Below are 19,235 nucleotides of genomic sequence, written 5' to 3' on the forward strand. Positions count from 1 at the left end.
AGTCTCGTAATCTGTCCAGGATACTCCACCTCTTACGCTACATCAGTTGGACAGACTTCATATCCACCACCTGCTACTCTATATTGGATAAACATTCAAAATAACAGTATGGACAGACTATTAGCTGTCAGAGATGAATGAAGCCTGATGTTATTCCATTTGCATCTTTTAAATAAATACACAATTAGCCATTTTACTAATCTAATTACACTGTTTAGTTTTCATGGTGTAGTCTTTTTCTCCTTTTTTAGAGGACACCTGTTTCTCTTTTGAATTGTTTTTTAGACTAACTGTTGAAAAAAAAAACTGTTTTGAAATTGAAATTAGGTGATGTTTTAAATACTGAACATATGGAGAGATTAAAGAAAAAACTGTTATATTAATTTGCAGGTCCATATGTCCCTAGATAAAGTTTGCAAACAAATGCATATTTTAACTGTTACATTACTCATCTACTGTGCACCTCAGTACTTGGTATTTATGTAAAGGGTGATTTTAGGGTATGAAATCATCTATTACATAGTTACTGGTACACAGTAAACTGAGGACAATACCTATATGTATATTTCAAAGAAGTTGTACAACTTTTAATAGACTGGCTAGTCCCCTAGCCTCCATAGAGGAGGTGGGTGAGAGGAGGATGTTAGCCAAGCTAATGCCTGTTACGGACAACAGCTCTAACTCCCTACATGAGACTGTGGAGACTTGGAGCAGCCACTGTGTAGGACGGAGCATCATTTCAGGCCCTACATCCCAACAGCAGTCAGACTGTACGATAGGCACATATGATAAATACTTGCTGAGAAAAATATGCGTGTATATATTATCATTAACTGTACACTTTATTTATGTATTTACAAAAAATCCCTTGATTTATCTTTTAGAGTATTTTGCTGTGTATAGTATTGTACAAATCAGTCTTGTGTAGTGTTTATTTGTAAATCATTTTTCTTATTGTTTCATGTATTTTAATTGTTTTCTACAGTATCTCTAATTCACCTTTTCTTTCTGCCTCTTGTGCTACTGTAACAAGTGGATTTCCCCAGTGTGGGTCTATATCTAGACCATATCTATATCTGCATCAGTCTGTCTGTATCTGTCTAGCTGTAGCAAATGCAGAAAAAGAAGAGTGATTTCAATCTTAGAGTCAAAACTCATTTGAAGAACCACACTGCTTCAGTTTTGTACAGCTTGACTGGATGGATGGATTTTTAACATGTTTTGTTTTGGGATCTAAAAATCTATCAGTTACTTCATGTAAATTTTGATGATGTGTTAATTAATTCATAATTAGCATAAGTATTTTTTGATCAATTTAAGTTATTTATTTATTTTTCAATGACACCAGCACAGTTTTTTCATTTTTGAACGTTAAAAAAAATGAGCCAGTTCAAACTAAGAAATGATTTGTTTTATATGCTGAAATTTCAAGAAACTATTTGTTTGCTTGTTATGAGTAGGTAAATATTTCTAAGTCGACGTAAGCGGGCTATGTAATAATGTTTTTGCTAACAGTTATTCTCCTGCACGACGCACAAACTCAGACACGGTAATATGTAAATATATACTCTAAATAATAGTTTTGATGGGACAAATTAGATTTGCAGGCAAGCGGGGCTACTACATATCAATTATCCTTAACTACCTCCTGACTGATTGTCATATATTGCTAATAACTGCAGACTCTGGATACTTTATAAAAGTTTAAGACGCACAGCTGAGCTCGGGAGTTTTTCATTCATTTGCTGGTGAATGTTTTTTTGGCTCCGCCTCCTAGATTTGCTAGAAGCAACAGGAAGACAACCCAAAAGGGGTGCAGGCTTGAAGAAAAAAAAACAGTGGAGGCCGAAATCATCTCGGTGTAGTGGCTTCTCCACAGCAGATCCACTGCTGGGCTATAAACCTCACCCCGGATCCGACCTGCCACTTGTGACCCGTTTGTGTGCGAGTTATACGTGGCAGATTAGTGAGCATGTCTTCCTCATAGAGCTAAAGTGAGCTTACCTGCCACAGAAGAGAGAGAGAAAGAGAGACAGACGGGCGAGGTGAGTACAGTATCTGGGCTGACGATTACTCGAAGCCGCTTGCGATCAGTGTGTGTGACACTGATATTTATGTAATGTGGCACAGATGTGGAAATGCAAGTTGCAGGCGGTGATTTGCTTCATCCGCCGCTTGCTGTAGTTTGCCTGTTCCCCTGCCACGTCAGTGAACATGTAGGTGAGGAGGAAAAAGTCCATGTGGCCTGTTGTTGCTGCACTTTGTTGCCAGTGTAATTAACAAAGGAGCGCTATGGAGGAGCACCACGTGTCGGGACAGAGCAGGCTTTCTGTGTGCCCTGGCCTGCTTTCTCTCTACCTCCGCCCACTGGCCTTCAGTGTCACTGGCTTGCATTTTGCTTAGAAGAATCAGTAAATGAATGAAATGTGTGGAGGTAACTGTGAGCTTCACGACCAATTCTGGCAGCGATCAGTGACCCCAGTGTTGTCAGACCCTGAAACTTCCAGATGTGCAGCTATAGTGTGTCCCCTGGCTGTGCAAGCTGTTCTATGTATGGAAAAGGAAACCGGGAGATGTTTTTAGGGTGACAAGTCATGGGTTGTTCACTTCCTGAACGACTCACAGCTCACACAGTGAGACCACAGAATGGCTGATCATTCATTATGAGAGTCATTGCTCTACAGGCAGGCTGTGGTAGTTTCACTGAAAATCAAAGGGCTGTTCTGTTGTGTCCTGCTGTGAAGACAAGGGGAAAACACTGCTGGCACTAGAGCCCGACGGATTATTTATTCTGACCACTATCAACTAAGAATGGGGCAAAATATACATGCAGTAATCTACTCTACTGGTTCCTCCTGCCAGATATTATCAGTACACATTTTGACAGGGTTTCACACATTTGATTCATTTGATGTCAGTCATAAAACATGCTTCCCAGAGTTTGTTTGGGTCAATAAATGTAGACATTTTGATTTTGCCTGCTGCAAAACTTAAATTTGAAGCCAGTTCTGGGGAGCGGGGATAAATATGTAAGTCAGCTCACACAACCAGGTGCAGCCTAGCCCAGACCAGTTAAGCTGGTGTTAGAATTGTGAGGGGAAGGTTTCCTCCCTGTGAGACATCCCTGACTCCCAAACCTCAGAGAACCCGCAGAACCAACATGAATTACAGAATGCCGGGCCCTACTTTGTGACTATTCGTGGTCATTCATTATAAAGCGAAGGAGTAACTGAAGTTGCATGCAGTCAAGAGGCAAGTGCAGTACATATCATTTATTATCTCGACACATGTTGAGTACCACTGTATCATGACACCTTTGTTATCACGGGCAATGTTTTGGCCTATCATATTTCCTGCCCTGATATTAATTTGAGGCAAATATGAAGGAACTTACTGCAGCCTGATAAATGAGAGCGCTAACAACTTGATTTTTTTTGTTGATGTTGTTCTTTTAACCTCTGAAATGTAAGGTTTAATTTAAGTGTTGTATGCAAAGTAACTGACAAAGGTGTCGACTTAAATGAGGCGTTAAAGGTGAATATAAACTTGAGAATAAACCTGGAGTCAAGTTATGTTGCTAGCTAGTTTACTGCTTTTCCCCTTTTCAGGCACATGAAACATTCTCATATGTTCATATTTATATATTAAACCAAATCACAACAACAGTCACCTCCAGGCACTTTATACTGTAAGGTCAATGGCCCAACAATCAAATGACCCCCTATTATCAAACACTTGGCAAGAGTGGGAAGGAATAACTCCCTTTTAACAGGAAGAAGCCTCCAGGCTCAGGGAGGGGCGGCATCTGCTTTGACTGGGGCGAAGCAAGGAAGACAGGACAAAAAGCACATGGTGGAAGAGAGCCAGTTTAATAATAACGAATGATTAAATGATATAAACACATAGTGAGTGAAAAAATGTCAGTGAAGAAGAAACACTCGGTGCATCATGGGAAGCCACCAGCAGCCTAGGCCTATTGCAGTATAACTTAGGGGGGGTTCAGGGTCACCTGATCCTGGCTTAACTATAAGCTTTGTCAAAAAGGAAAGTTTTAAGCCTGATCTGTATGTATGTAAATATATCTTGATGTCAAAATTGATCTCAGTGTTATTTAGAGAAGCGAGTTCTGCTTTGTCCTTTTTTGTTTTTTGCAGAAGAGAAAGTTTTATTTGCATCCTGTATGTCGGTTCATTTCTTAATAATTTCGAGAGAAATTTGGGTGGATTCATGTCAGCAGACAAGTCTGACTCAGTTTTCTTTGCACAAGAGGAAGAAATGCGGTACATTAAAGCAATACCTCTTCCTCTTAGTAACAACAGTTTATATTGACTACATGTGGTTTATAATTGCCGCTTGTGGTTTAGGAGCACGTCTGGATACATAAAAACAACTGTAGGCAATATTAGTCATTTTTTAATTCTTATTTGATACAGTATTTTAGCCGAAGCAGTGATCCAGTGGATTACTCCTTCATTAAACACTTTGAGATATTAATAACACATGTGAACTTTTTTGGTTCCATATGGACATTCTCTACTCATGGAAGATGAGGACTGTAAGATTTTTACTGAATTATCTGTATGCTGACAATAAGCCCATAAGTCCACTCTCTATTTATTTCTTTTCCATCTCTGGGCTCCTATAAAACATACAGAGATGCTTTCATACTGTGTAAGCCAAATATCTAACAGCCATTTACAGTGTTAGACTTTGGATTACCTGTGTTGGAAAATGACGTTAGCAGCCAAATCCAGAAGAGAATGAATTCCTTGTTGAAGTGTTGGACTTTGAGTGGATTGTGTTTCTACTCCTTTGTCGCTGTGCCTTTCTTCAGAAACAATTTAAGTTCTAGACCTACTTCATCTGTCTTTTCTCTGATCATCATTAATACATAGAGTCAGGTGATGTTTCTGCTCTTATTTATTAAAAGTTTGAGTCACATGGAAATAGGGAAAATAGATTTTGTTGGTGGCAGTACATCAGCCTGAGGATGTCAGGTTACAGTCAGCTTTGTCCTTTACTCCTTTTACTGAGAAGGCATGATCCAAACAGACGTTTTTGCTGTGCTGTGGTGCGTAATAAATACTGTTAAATGAAAGTGGTGCTGAATCCAAAACACCCGAGTCTAGTTTGGTTCGAGGTCTTTCTTTATTTCTTCGACAGCAACACATCACTCCCTCTGTGACTTGACATAATGGCAGACAAGTCTTGGTCTAAACAAGATCAACAGGTTCTTAAGAGACCCTGAATGGGACATTGTTTTGTTTTCACACTTTAAAGAGAAGAGAACTTCTACCAAGGAGTAAGTGAGCTCAGAATGCAAAACCAGGGCTTGCAGAGAGATCCGTATCAGGCGTAATAGGTGCAGTAGGTCAAAGGGGTGTGGATGGATGAAAAACAGTTAGGGGATGGGCTGAGCGGAGGAAGTGCACCAAGCTGCCTTGACAGATTAAAGGCTGAGGCTTTAACAAAGAGAAGGAAGCAGAGGGATGATGTTGTCTCTGGCTGTGTACCTGCTTCCTGTCGGGAGACTGAGGGCTGGAGCAACGGCACAGAAAGATTTTTTGGTCGAGTGATTGAAGGTGCTTCCTGTGCTGCAGAGTCCCTCGTCAAAGGACCTCACCTTTAAAGTGGAGCCGCATTTGTTGAGTCACATGACTTTTTTTTCCTGCCACTTGTGGATTAAAAACCTAAAATTAATAGTATTTCTCTTTTTTGATGGGTGGGGGGTAAAGGGTGGGGTGGGGGTAGCAGTTGTCCTTATGTGGAAGTTGACAGTTGGGGGCAGGCAGGAAATGGGAGGTGGAGAGGTCAGGTGGGGCTGGAGGGGGGTATGATACGCAACACATATTCCTGGCTGGAATCAAGCTTAAGATGTTTTTTGTGTCGTGCATTTCACCCATTTCGCAAATAAGGCACTTCACATTTGATAAGTATATAAAAGGGCACTGATGAATATATCTCCAATCTAACCGATGTTGGCTTAACTGGCCTTCAAATGTTTTGCAGCTCCAAGCATAGTTTTGTATTACAAACACACAGTGAGAAAAAAATCAAGCTGCAAAGTTAAATCTGTTATGTGCACTAGTCAATTTTAATAATGCCGCTGGGTAAAATATAAAATAACACTAAAATAACATCAAAGTAACTTTTTGTTTGAAAAATCTTAAAAAACAAATGTGTAAATTGTAAAGTATTTGCAGCATATGTACATTTTTAAGGAGCTACATTAAACGAGCTGAGTGACTAACTGACATTTACCCTAAGTTTGTAAAGATGTGGGACATTTTTCTACTCCTAAAGTATTTTAGTATAACTTTCTCAGCCTTTCTATGTGTATATATCTGTATGAACCTTATCACCTCTTCAACAGGTAGACCAGTCTCAATGAAACTTTGTGTAAATTTGCGTTTGTTTCACGTGTCACGTTCAGCACATGTCGCTTGTACGTAATTTAACTGTCACCTGAATTTGTATCTGTGGCAGAATTTTGTTTGTCTCACCACTAAATATGAATTGAAGGATTTTAAAAAGCATCCCTACCTGTTATAAACATTCAATGAAGTACAATTTATTGTTTTTGATAACTTTTTATTCTTTAAGGTTATTAAATGGTAGGACGAGAAGCATCGAAGAGATAATGGTACAAACCGGCTTTGAAAAGAAAAAAAAAAACACACTTTCACTGACAAGGAATAAAAAGACAGACCATATCATACCTTACCATAAAGACCTCATAGTACCATATCACCCCAATAGAGCATCCTGCTCTCAGACTGCTGGTTTATTTGTGGTTCCCAGGATATTTAAAAGTAGAATGGGAGACAGCTTCAGCTTTCAGGCCTCTCTCCTGCAGTTAAACTGAATAATGTCAGCAAGCTAGAAACTTTTTCACATCAAAAACAGGCTAAAGCTCAAAGAAGAAAAGAGAAACCGCCAGCTACCAAAAACATTTGCTATAAAAGCCCTTGCTATAGTTAAATAGATAAAAGTAAGCATACTGTTGCTATAGAAGGTGATTTGCAAAGTTAACAAAAAAAACACGAACAGGAAGACTTTCATTGGGAGCACATGAAGTCCTAACACAAAAGTGCTTTTTTATCACCACTTCGAAGTTATTTCTAAGATGGACTGCTGGCAGTGTGACAGAAAATAGACTTTGTACTCGTTTAGAAATGGATCCTCAAGCACAAGAGCTGTTGAGGAGCATCAATTCATTTTGGATGTGGCAGGTTTGCAGAGATGTGGTAATGAATTTCAGCCTCTGCCTGGTGTTAGCCCGAGGACTTTTCTCTCTTTATTACTGAACAGGCACCAGCTTCTCCCACACAGAATATGTCTTTGGGAAGATGATGTTCCTTTTCCAGTATAGAGAGTTCATAAAAAGTTCATTATGCTGGTTGACTGTTGTTAGATGGGTTTTTGTAAGTTTGCTTTTTCTTTTTGCATTTTTAAGCAATGCCAGCGTTGTTGTTCTCTGAAGTGGATGGTCAGATAACCACTTGGGTCCAGGCAGTCTTCATACCCAGAGGGTGAATCCAGCTGACTTTAACGATTTCATGACTTTTTTTCTAGCCTCATCATGTATTTGCATCTTCAACCACTGTGATCGGTCACTTGAAGCAGTGCACTTTCCACGGGACATTAAACGATTGCCAGTAATATCATTATTGCTTTATGTGTCAGGCTCTTTCAACTTGGCCATGGCCCACGGCACCAGCATCCAGTATGACCCGGTGGCAGAAATCGGTGGAGGTGCTTATGGAACTGTTTATAAAGCCCGGGACATTGAAAGCGGGCAGTTTGTGGCTCTGAAGAGCGTGCATGTGAGGACAGACCAAAACGGCCTCCCGGTCTCCACAGTCAGAGAGGTGGCTTTGTTAAAACGGCTCGAGCAGTTCGACCACCCCAATGTGGTCAGGTGGGTGTCGTCTTTTCATCTTGTGATTAAAATTAACTGTGAATGCTTCACACAGGAGTCATGAATTTTCTTACTTGTGCAGGCTTATGGATGTCTGCGCCACCAAGGGGGCAAACCAGGAGACCAAAGTCACTCTAGTGTTTGAGCACGTGGACCAAGACCTTAAGACATACCTAGAGAAAGCGCCAGCACCGGGATTATCTCCAGACCGCATTAAAGTGAGAACTGGCTCCAGCTATATCTACACTAAAACTTAGCTAAAGTAAAATAAAACTGCTGATACCACATTCCAAGCATGTACTGTTCTGCTTATTACTCATTTAAATCCCTGTTCCCAAGCTGAAAGCTGTAAAATATGTAGTTCCAGTGAAGCTCTGCTTGTGTTTTTGCAGGATTTGATGAAGCAGTTGCTGTGTGGTCTTGCATTCCTTCACTCTAACCGCGTGATGCACAGAGACCTGAAACCAGAGAATATTCTGGTAACCAGCCAGGGCCAGGTGAAGCTGGCTGACTTTGGACTTGCCAGGATCTACAGCTGCCACATGGCCCTCACTCCTGTGGTAAGACGTGTATAGAGTAATTTGCCAAAGGATATTGTAATTTTTTTCTAACTTTGATTAATTCTTATTATCGATTTTCTACCATTTCATTGTAGTCAGTACTTCAAAGTGTTTTAGGCAGCTAGACAGTGAAAATAACACACAGTGTCCAATCTTCAACATTCTGTTGCCAGGCATAAACATTTTGGAAAATATGCTTATTTGCCTTCTTGCTTAGCGTTAGATAAGAACACTACAACCAGCAGATGGTTAGCTTAGCGTAAGGCAGGACTGGAAATGGGTAAACAATCCAAAAGTAACAAAAGCTGCCAAGTAGTAACCCCTAGCCTTGGTAATTAATACATTATATCACATTTTTGTGTAAAGATGTTGTGTAAAATCTCACGCCGTGACTTGGATGGGAGCAGTAACTTCCTGGAGTGTTAGCAGATTGCCAGGAAATACTCCAGGACAAACCATGATGCCTCAAAACTGCATTTTTATAGAAAGATAAGACGTAATATTCAGATTTACTGCACTGGCTAGCATGTTATTACTCATGTTTAAACCGCTATGCCTTGTTTTGACGTTTTGCTTTTATTGTCACGCACATTTGCCCCATAATTAAAGATGCTGTAATTGTGGCTGTGTCAGCTTATTATTTGTTTTATTTGAATTCTGAAAAATTGTTTTAGTGGTTTAAAAAAATGAACAGTAAAAGGCCAGAGCCATGCCGGTATGTCTGTAACTTTAGCTAAATGCTAGCTTCTGCATTAGCATGAGTACAGTGAAAGAGAATTACCTGCTGAAGATGCAGATCTTTGCCAGGCAGGGGCATTTTTCCAGGACTTTTTTAAAAAGGGAGGTCCAACAATTAGTCAACTGAGTCAGGGAGGGAGGCCTATAGAGTTATTTTTGGTTGCTATCTTAATTACAAGGACAGGAAGTAGCTCCACATGTTTGTTTTGGTAGATTTTTTTATACCAGATAACCTTCCTGACACGACCCCAAAGGAATTTATGTTCCCTCCTGGTATTAAACCACAGACATTTTACTGATATAGTGTGGAAGTACTGGAGGAGGCTAAAAAATATTCTATTAAATACGTAGGAAACAAAAGCACTTTAGAAGTGTTTTTAAATTTAGTAGCTGTAATGATTTTAATGTCCACCAGACTTCCATTAGAAGACGTAGCTTCCCTGTAATTATAAAGCTCCCTTGCTGCAGATTCAGATTTAGCGGAAAAGTAATGGAGCCAATAAAATAAAGAGTGGTTACAGCAGTAAGTATGTTTAATTTTCCTGAGTGCTAGAAAAGAACACACATCTTTTGCTCACAGTTGGCAAATTCAAGAGCTGGGGGGGGGGGGCTAGGCAGTGGATCAAACCAATGTGAGGTGAATGAGGGGTGCACATCCTTTAACCATGCTATTTAACCCTGTAGCGGTCACTGCACGTAATGGTATTTACATGCAGTGATGCACTGAGGGGGACAAAACAGTTTTTAACAGAAAAAGGGGCTCAAAACGTTCTTGTCTTCCTATCTTATCTGTAATTTCCGCCCATGGTTGGAGTGACATGACTACACAATTTTGGAGGGGAAACATGGGGGGCCCAGTTGAATATCAAGGGGGGTCGACTGCCCTGCCCCTGTTACTAGATAATGTTTTGGGGGGGGTTTTTTGCTAAAACTGTCTTTGCACTACGTATAAACTCTTTTAAGTGATCTTCAGACATCAGTAAAGCATTTTTTCTCACCTCAACCTGAATGACACACTCTGGAAAACATCTGTAGAAAAGCAGCTAATGTGCGAGTGTTTTGTTCTTCAACAGTATTTGACCTGTTTGCTGTTTGCAACTACTCATTTTTAATCCTTAAAACTTTTTTTTACTGATTGTTTGTTCCATTAAATGCTTATGGACTCTGTTAGAGCCCAACCCCAAGTTAGAAATTCCCATCAGGTCATGCTGAATAAGTATCAACATATACATATTGATAAAAGGGGTTTTTTGTATGTATCCATTGAGCTGTTCTGTTTGTGTCTTCCAGGTTGTGACCCTGTGGTACCGACCTCCTGAAGTCCTGCTGCAGTCCAGTTACGCCACACCCGTGGATATCTGGAGCACCGGCTGTATCTTTGCAGAGATGTTCAGACGGAAGTGAGTCAGCATTCGATTTTTGCGATCTGAGTCACTAAGTTAAAAAGTAGCAGAGGTCTGATTACTCATCCTCTGCGGGGTGTGACGTGAGCTCTGGGTTCTCATTAAATTCCTGAAAACAGATTAGATTGTGATTTTAAATCATCTCCATCGTGCCAAGTAAGTTTGATTTGCTCTGGCTCTGTATGAAGCCATTGCCTTGATAACCATGACATCCTTTTGCTGCACCTGTGATAGGGAAGCAGTGTGTGCAAAGTCACAAGCCTGGGACTCGTGTCTAGCTTTTTATTTGCTGTTCAGGTTCTGAAACTGTTGGCTAAGGTTAGAGAAAGTTAAATATTGACAAAGTGCTGTTCATTTTTTCGGTTTAAGTCAGGCTGACTTTCTCATGTTTGACATAGATGCGGATCATTTCCTCTTTTTAATCACGTGCAAGAAATATTTGGTAAGATGCCAGGACTGGATAGCAAATAAACTGCAACGAGGCTGAACGTTTTACAGATATATGAACATTTCTGCATTCTGCTTCTGACTGAAACCAAAACATGTGCGGCACATTTGCAGTCAGTGTGTGCTCTCTGGTCCTGAGGCACGGGCGGTTTTTTAGTTTCTCATATATTAGTACATATATCAGTAAAATGAGTTTTAATAAGGGTAAATTGGTTTAAAGAGTAAATAAAAAAGGTCTTTGCCATAAACATTTTATAGCTGTAACTTAGGCATAGATTAAGGTTTATTGAGTTAAACTGTATTTTTTTTATAGCTGTTTAGGGAATGATGATGCTTGGTGATACAAATTTGCCATTTAGAGCAGGGGTGGGTAATTAACCAATAAGCTTAATATTAATATTAAGAACTGACTTCAGCTCAGTATTCATTTTGTTCGGTGATTTAGAGGTTTAATTTAAGAGACTGATCCTGGCGCTGTGATAGCAGCAATTTTGTGAACCTATTAGAGGAGCTTTTAAGTTTATTCAGAAATGCTAAGAAGCAGTTCAGTGAGGTACACAGCAGCTCCACCTAGCGGTAAAAATGATACATTGCATCAAAGAATGAATGCCTAAAAAATGATCCCTTTGTGAGCAGTTACTATGAAGATGGTGAGATTCCTATGATTCATCAAAACTGCACAGTGTTATGGTGTTGTAGCTTTTAGACCAAAGGTCAAAAATAACCATCAGCTTCCAGCTTTTAACTCATCTTTGATCTGTCTGCTTGTTAGACCTTTGTTCTGTGGAGAATCAGAAATGGATCAACTTGGGAAGATTTTTGAGTGAGTAACAAACACTTTCAGTCACCTAACCCGACTCTCGGTTGATCATTCTCTCAACTCATTAAAACTGACACGTCATTTCAGGGTTATCGGCTTGCCACCAGAGGAGGAGTGGCCGACCGATGTTACACTATCAAGGAAAAACTTCCCCACTCTCACGGCTCGCCCAATCACGGACTTTGTCCCAGAGATAAATGAGCATGGGGCGCAACTGTTGCTGGTAAGGCTCGTGAATTAAATCATTAGAGCGGCTTTGCATCCTGCCTGGTAGTTGATTTATGTCTCAGCTACATACCGAGTTAAAATCAGGGCATTAACGGATTAAGCAACCTCAGATCCCAGAAGAATTTCATTTGCCTTAAACACGAGCCTCAGGAATTCAACTGCTGCGATCCTGACAAATTCCTGTGACTGCTTTTGCTTATTCAGCTGGTTGTGTTAGAGGAGAAACCAGGACTTGTAGAAGTGCTCTTTTAAGAAAAGGGTTTTGTCTGGATGCTTTACAGAGTGCTGGCTAAAGAGAAAATATGACTTAAATTGACATTTTAAATGGAATATTTAAAGGAGATTTACAATAAATGTTCATTCCTGTGATTAAAGGCGTTACCCTAACTATTTAAAGTAGATTTTATCATGTCTCCCCGTATGATGTGACAAATAATAGAAACACAAGTGCTTTTACTTCTCGGTTTCACTGCAGAATTGATAAATAAGCCTGAATCTGCCAGTTAATCTTCTTTGGTGCAGGAAACATACCTCCGAGATTTTTTTGCTCCATATTGACATGATAGCATCACACAGTTGCTGCACATCCATAATGTGAATCACCCATTTAACCACATGCCAAAGGTGCTGTGGAGGCCATCCGAGTACAGTGAACTCATTGTCATGTTCAAGAAACCAGTGTGAGATGATCTGAGCTTTGTGACATGTTGTGTTATCCAGCTGAATGGGTACACTGTGGTCATAAAGGGATGGACATGGTCAGCAGGCTGGTAGGCTGTAGCTTTTAAATGGTGCTCAGTGGTTCTAAGGAGTCCAAAATATGCCAAGAAAATATCCACCACCACCAGCAGCTTGAACCATTGATACAAGACGCGATGGATCCATCTTTTCATGTCGGTTACCTCAAATTCTGACCCTACCATCTGAAAGTCACAGCAGAAATCGAAAGATCAGGCAACGTTTTTCAGTCTTCTGTTGCCCGTGTGAATTGTAGCCTCAGTTCCTGTTCTTAGCTGAGAGGAGGAGCACCTGGTGTGGTCTTCTGCAGCTGTAGCACGTCTGCTTCGAGGTTTGATGTGCTATTCATTCAAAAGTCTGGCCATTCCCCTCTGACCTCTAAACTCTAAACTCAGAACTGCCACTCACTGGACATTTTCTCTGTTTTTTCTTTGGAAACCCTAGAGATGGTTGTGTGGGAAAATCCCAGTAGCTCAGTAGTTTTAGAAATACTCAGAGTGGCCTTTCTGACACTACAACCGTGCCACATTCAAACTTACATCCTCTTTCTTCCTAAATCTGATGCCCAGTTTGAACTTCAGCAGCTTGTCTTGACCATGTCTACATGCCATGAGTTGCTGTCATGTGACTGGCTGATTAGATATTCATTGGCAGCTCATCAAACTGTCCATTAAAGAGCTCACAATAAACAGTGACACACTTCTAACATCGTGCTACTCTTCCTCCACAGAAAATGCTGACCTTTGACCCCTTGAATCGAATATCAGCCTTAAATGCACTAGAACATGAATATTTTCGGGACGAGGCAACGTCGACTCAGACAAAAAGCTGAAGTCGGCCAGGGAAGCGTGCAGCAAGAGGTAACAGTGTCGGAAGTTTCGGCGTATCAGTGTCATTCACCGCTCTGCCTTTCACGATGTCTGCTTCGGAATATTATTCTGTTATTCCCGCATCACAAAAAAAAGGTAAAAGGCTGAGAAAGAGGAATGAAATGAGGATCGCTGCTATGGTCCTCAATGTGTAAATGTAACGAGTAATAACATGTCACATCTTAAAGGACAGTACCAGTGTTTTTTCACGTATCAGTATCGTCAGCAGGCACTCACAAACACACAAATCGTGTCATCTCCTCCGAAGTGTTCCTCCTGCGACATTTCCGGACGGACAGAAGTGACACGTCAGATTAGAAAAGCCATTAGATAGTGATTTTACTGTAGCTGTATTAATATTTATAATACAGTAGGAACAATAACATTGTAAGACTGTGACAGGCATTGAGCTGTATGTAAATGATTTAACCTAGCTGTGTTAAAATCGTGAGGAAAAGGAAGAAGTAGAAGTGGATAAGCACACAAGAAAGACATACCTTATAAAAATACTGGTATTGCCCTTGAATTAGCTCAAGAAACAAAAGTATTTTTCTATGTGCTGAAAGACTGAATGGGTGTACTTCATTTCATGTTTAACATTTGACTTCTGTTGCTGCAACCATCTGAAATCAGTCATCACTGCAAATAGAAATAAATGTTTCAACCACATTGAGGCTTAATTGTGTTTTATTACACAGATTGGGGGTCTGTGTGGAATGAACGAGCATGAAAGAAGAATGAAACCGAAAAATGGACTGAAATGTGTTTCTTGAATGAACATGAGGTATAAAACTGTGAATAGTGCCATCATTAGCATATTCAATTAGACGGTACTGTGAAAGTCCCCCCTCACTTCTTTATTTTTGTCGGTAAATGGGACTGATTCATTGAAACATGTGCAAGCACATAGATTATTTAAGGCAAAACAGAGTTTTTAATATTTTGTATGACCACCTTTATTCTTCATCACACTCTCTTAGGCAAGCTTCCTCATCATTTCTGTAAGTAGTGTCTGGGGAATAGTTCTCTGGGCTTCTTGAGGGACATTCAAAGATCTTCTTTGGATGTTTTCTGCTTTTTATTCTGTTTTTGATCAAGATGATCTCTCACTGCTTGAATAATTTTGAAGTCTGGGCTCTGGTGAGGCAGATCCATCACTGATAGTGTTTTACTGTGTTTTTTCTGTTTAGGTATGCTTCAAAAATAAAGTTTCCAGGTGGTATTACATGGCAGATAAATTCATAATCACTCATAATTCCATCAGTTTTGACACGAACTCCAACACACTGGCTGAAACGCAGACCCAAACCATCACAGAGCCTCCACTGTGTTTTACAGATGGCTGCTGTACCTCTCTCCTGACCTCCTCCATACCTGTTGATGACAATTTGAACCAAAGATTTCTCATTTGGATCCATCACGCCATCAGACCTGTTGCCACTCATTTTCAGTCCAGTCCTTGTGTAATTTGGCATTTCTCTGCCTCCTTGCTTCGCTTTCTTAAGAATGCCTTCATGATACCACCTTTCCACTGAGACCATTGAATCTAGAGAACAGTAGATGGATCAACTGAAGATGATTTGGGTTTTTCAGATACTGTTTTTTATCCCTGTCACTTCTTCTTTTGTTCTGCACGTGTTCAGTTTCTTCAGATTTTTTAAGGAGTCGCATGTCGAGATGTTCCATGTTTTCTACTGTGGGAGTAAACTTACATGAGAAAAAATGTGATTTTATGCCTGTCAAACTGTGCTGTCTGTGACATTTTTTGTAGTTATATCTAAAGAAATTTGCAGAAAAAAAAAATACTTTTTTATATTTTTATTTTATTTGAATAAAGTTTTATTTGTCTCGTGCAGACATTACATTGGTGCATCCCTTGAGTTAGGCGCCTTTTTCATGGTTGAATGACTCATAGGTCAGTGTGAAGTAGTTTCACAAATAAACAGTAAAGATAACTTTGAAAGACCTTCAGAAAGCCCAGATTGCTCAGGAGCATTTTAAGCTTTGCAAGAAAGTCCGGCTCCTTGGATGTGAACTATAAAGAAACGAGAGATGGCTGAAAGACTTTCTCACAGTACTATAAGATAGCAATAGGCACTAGTAAGAAACGTGTTTATAGAGTGTTTTAGACTGTTTTAGACTGTTAAAAGCAATATTTAAATCCCCAGGTCTATCTTGATTTGGTTAGATGAATACATTTACATTAACAGTTAACTGTGCACTTTTGTGCTTCTGCAGCATTCCCATTGTTAGCAAAAAGCTCTAAATGTTATCAAGGCTGAAATATGTGAATTAAGTAAAGACATATGAATGTAATGTTTTGGCAGGTAAGCACAAAACCACATATTAAACACTGTTCTGCTTTTTAAACATGGGTTTTAACTTTCCATGATTTCCACCTAAATGGCAACCACCTGTGGCCACAAAGAAAACACTCAAAAAGCCCAAAAATTAAACAGGCATTTGAAAATAGCGCCATTATTAGCACAACTGAAATATCTGACACATACTGTATATGAGTAATAGCCATTTTTGACTTTTACATATTAGTTAAGTATGGAAACGCATAGATCTCATTCCAGATATGTGCAAAAAGCAAAGTGAACGGTTAGCAAGTGAATTATAAAGTACTTATGAAAAAATGAGCAACAAAAATACCAGTGAAGATTTAACTCGATAAGATAAGATAGGATGAGATGAGATGACATGACATGACATGACATGACATGACATGACATGACATGACATGAGATGAGATGAGATGAGATGAGTGTGTCAATGTGTGTGATTGTACTGCTGCTGGAAGAAACTCTACTTTTCATTATTAACTGATTATGATGCTACCATTAGAATTTCAGCAGCCTTAATAAATCACAATATGTTTAGTAAACATCTTAAAACCACAAAAGCTTTAACATAACATACGGATGCCCATAGGTTTTACGGTTCGATCTTCTGTTTTCAATCAAGACAATAAGAACTGTGAGTCTGAGTTTTAAATGTAAGAGTGACAAGAATGCCGTTTGCTTGATCCCTGAGTCATGTTGTTGATGCTGACAGGTTCATGATTAAGAGACAAGACAAAATAGAGGACCTTCTACCTGAAGGTTGTGTATTACGTTACTTCTAAAGTATGTTTTTGTCCTTCCACGTCTTGTATCTTCTCTGATGTCTTCCACCAAACTTATCATCAATATCTGCAGTTTTTCCTCCATTTCTCCTGCTGTTACTGTATCTAGCTTCCCTCCCTTAAAAATCTATCTTCTGTTTAACATTTTCTATATCTTTCTATTTTTCCCCCTTTAGAAATGATCCATCCTGTTCATCCTTACTTTCTCACTCAAAGAGGACACGCAGTGAGGCAGAGAGAGAAAGCAGGAGCTGCTCACAAGGAGAGCGGAGAGAAAGAGCTAGAGACAGAGCAGATGCATTGGCAGGAGAAGAGCTGAGGCTTTTTTTTCTCCTTCCTGTCTCTCTTTTTGTGTGTGTGTGTGTGTGTGTGTGTGTGTGTGTGTCGGCACAGATTAAAAAAAAATGTGATGAAGGTGGGCAAGGACCACCACCGCCTCACAGCAAGCTGCTCATTCCCCAGCCTGATTGCCCGAGCTGCATCCAGCGTGGATGTGGTTGTGCGGCAGGCTAACGGCGCGTAAGCAGGGGGGCTCCATGGCTCTGTGGCAGTGAGAAGAGGAGGAAAGAAGGAGGAAAAAAAACAGAGGAGGGGCTGTGGTGAGCTGGTGGGCTTCCTCTGCCTCACAGACACATTTTATTGACTTGCTAATTGGATGAGGCACTCGGAGGAGAGGATGCAGTGACCGAGAGGAGCTGCTCTCCAGAGGAGGCATACATGCAGAAGAAAGCATTGCTTGGGTTGTGGAAATCGGGCTACTTTATCCCTCTTTCTTTTTTTTCTTTTTTTCTTTTTTTTTTAGCTTTTCTCGAGACATAACAACAGATGTTTTTTCAGCATCTCTCAGTGACCCTCACACTGTGCATACATAATTTTATGCATGACATTGTCGATCGGAGGCTCCAGCTGCCAGACGCTTCGTGACAAGTGAATGATTTCCATTTTGTTGTTCCCCTTTCACCTGTTTTCATCTTCAGTTGGAGCTCTTTTCTGTCAGCCTTGTTTGATGTGCCATTTGATATGAATGGTAATCCGGTGGCAGGATGATTTCTTCGTCAGATCAAATGTGCACGGAGCCGTGAATGGATACTCTTCAGTGGGGAGAGAAAAAAAAGAAGGTATGATATGAGCAAAAGCCGAGACAAATATTGTAGTAAGGTGGCATTATACAGCTAGTATTAATATTAGCCCTATTCAAGAAATGGATCAGTCATGAATGTATAGACTGTTGCATAATTCCAGGCTGAAATCTGAGGCAGGGACACCTACTCCGTGGAAAGATATACCTTATTTAGATCCATCCATGTGTCTCTGTGTCAGATTTGCTCTGAATAAATGAATTTAAGAAGGAAAGCAAGGCAGAGAGGGGGAAGGATTATGAATGAATCAGTGGTAGAGACCAGTAGTAGTGGTGTGCATTGAAGAGGATTAATGGAGGCATTTAAAAAAAAAAAAACAGTCTAGACTTGTTTCACCAGTGGGTCAGCCTTCTGAATAAATTCTATAAATTTGCAATTCAAGTGTTCCTCTATTTTTTATTACTGACTTCTTGTTTTTATTAAGGTTTTAAGAGCAAACTTGGACTACTGTCAAGTGCATTAGCCCGACATCAGCCAAAATCCGCCACACATCATTTGATCAGATCTGTATTTAATTTTTTTTTTCTTCTGGTCTTCAGTCTCGTCCTGGTTGCCATGACCGAGGTGTGCAGGTCTTTTGAGGTCAGAGAGCAGGTGTCACTGCACTGAGGTCTGCTGTCCCAATGAGCAAAGCAGGCAACCCACAGAGACGCACCACCTACCTCATATCCCTCACTCTGGTGAAGGTTGAGGCTTTGCCAGAGGATGTAGCAGGGAGCCAGACGGAGGCTCTTCCAGAGGGGGAAGGGAGCCCTAAGAAGGAGGAAGAGGAGGAGAAGGAGGAGCTGAACATTGCTCCTGACAGGGAGGAAGAACCTGTGTGTCTGGAAGTGGCAGAAAAAGAAAACACAGAAGTAAAAGAGGAAGTAGAACAGGTGCGGGTCAAGTATGGCAGCCCTAGTGAGAACAGAGGGAAGCCTGAGAGGAGGGATGGACACCAAAAAGACACTGCATTGGTTGGTAAGAGCAAAGACGCTTCTTTTGGACACCCACCTGTCAAGCAAATGGTTAAAGTATATGGAGGAACTACCACAGAGGGAACTGTGCGCAGAGAGGGACCTCGCTCAGATGCCTTGCGCCCTAGGACTGAGCTCTACCGGGAGCCCCCCATGCTTTTCTTAAAGGGTGAAAATGGAGCAGACTTGAGCGGTCGTTCACGTTGCAGCCTCCCCTTTTCTGTCCCATCACAGGTCAGCCCACGTCCTGAAGTCTTGATGAGATCCCACGCAGGAGGCAACTCTG

General features: G+C 40.5%; 1 protein-coding gene across 1 annotated transcript; it reads left to right on the top strand.

Annotated features, from left to right (window-relative positions):
- The first annotated feature begins 1,784 nt into the window (after positions 1–1,784).
- Positions 1,785–14,393, top strand: cdk4 (cyclin-dependent kinase 4). The gene is made up of 8 exons (XM_031747983.2): positions 1,785–2,045; positions 7,687–7,921; positions 8,004–8,139; positions 8,314–8,481; positions 10,510–10,619; positions 11,842–11,892; positions 11,977–12,112; positions 13,586–14,393. Exons 2-8 carry the CDS (start codon positions 7,704–7,706, stop codon positions 13,685–13,687), a joined length of 921 nt encoding a protein of 306 aa, XP_031603843.1. The 5' UTR covers positions 1,785–2,045; positions 7,687–7,703; the 3' UTR covers positions 13,688–14,393.
- The last annotated feature ends 4,842 nt before the right edge of the window (positions 14,394–19,235 follow it).

Source organism: Oreochromis aureus, linkage group 5 (assembly GCF_013358895.1).
Source record: "Oreochromis aureus strain Israel breed Guangdong linkage group 5, ZZ_aureus, whole genome shotgun sequence".
Classification (NCBI taxonomy): Eukaryota; Metazoa; Chordata; class Actinopteri; order Cichliformes; family Cichlidae; genus Oreochromis; species Oreochromis aureus.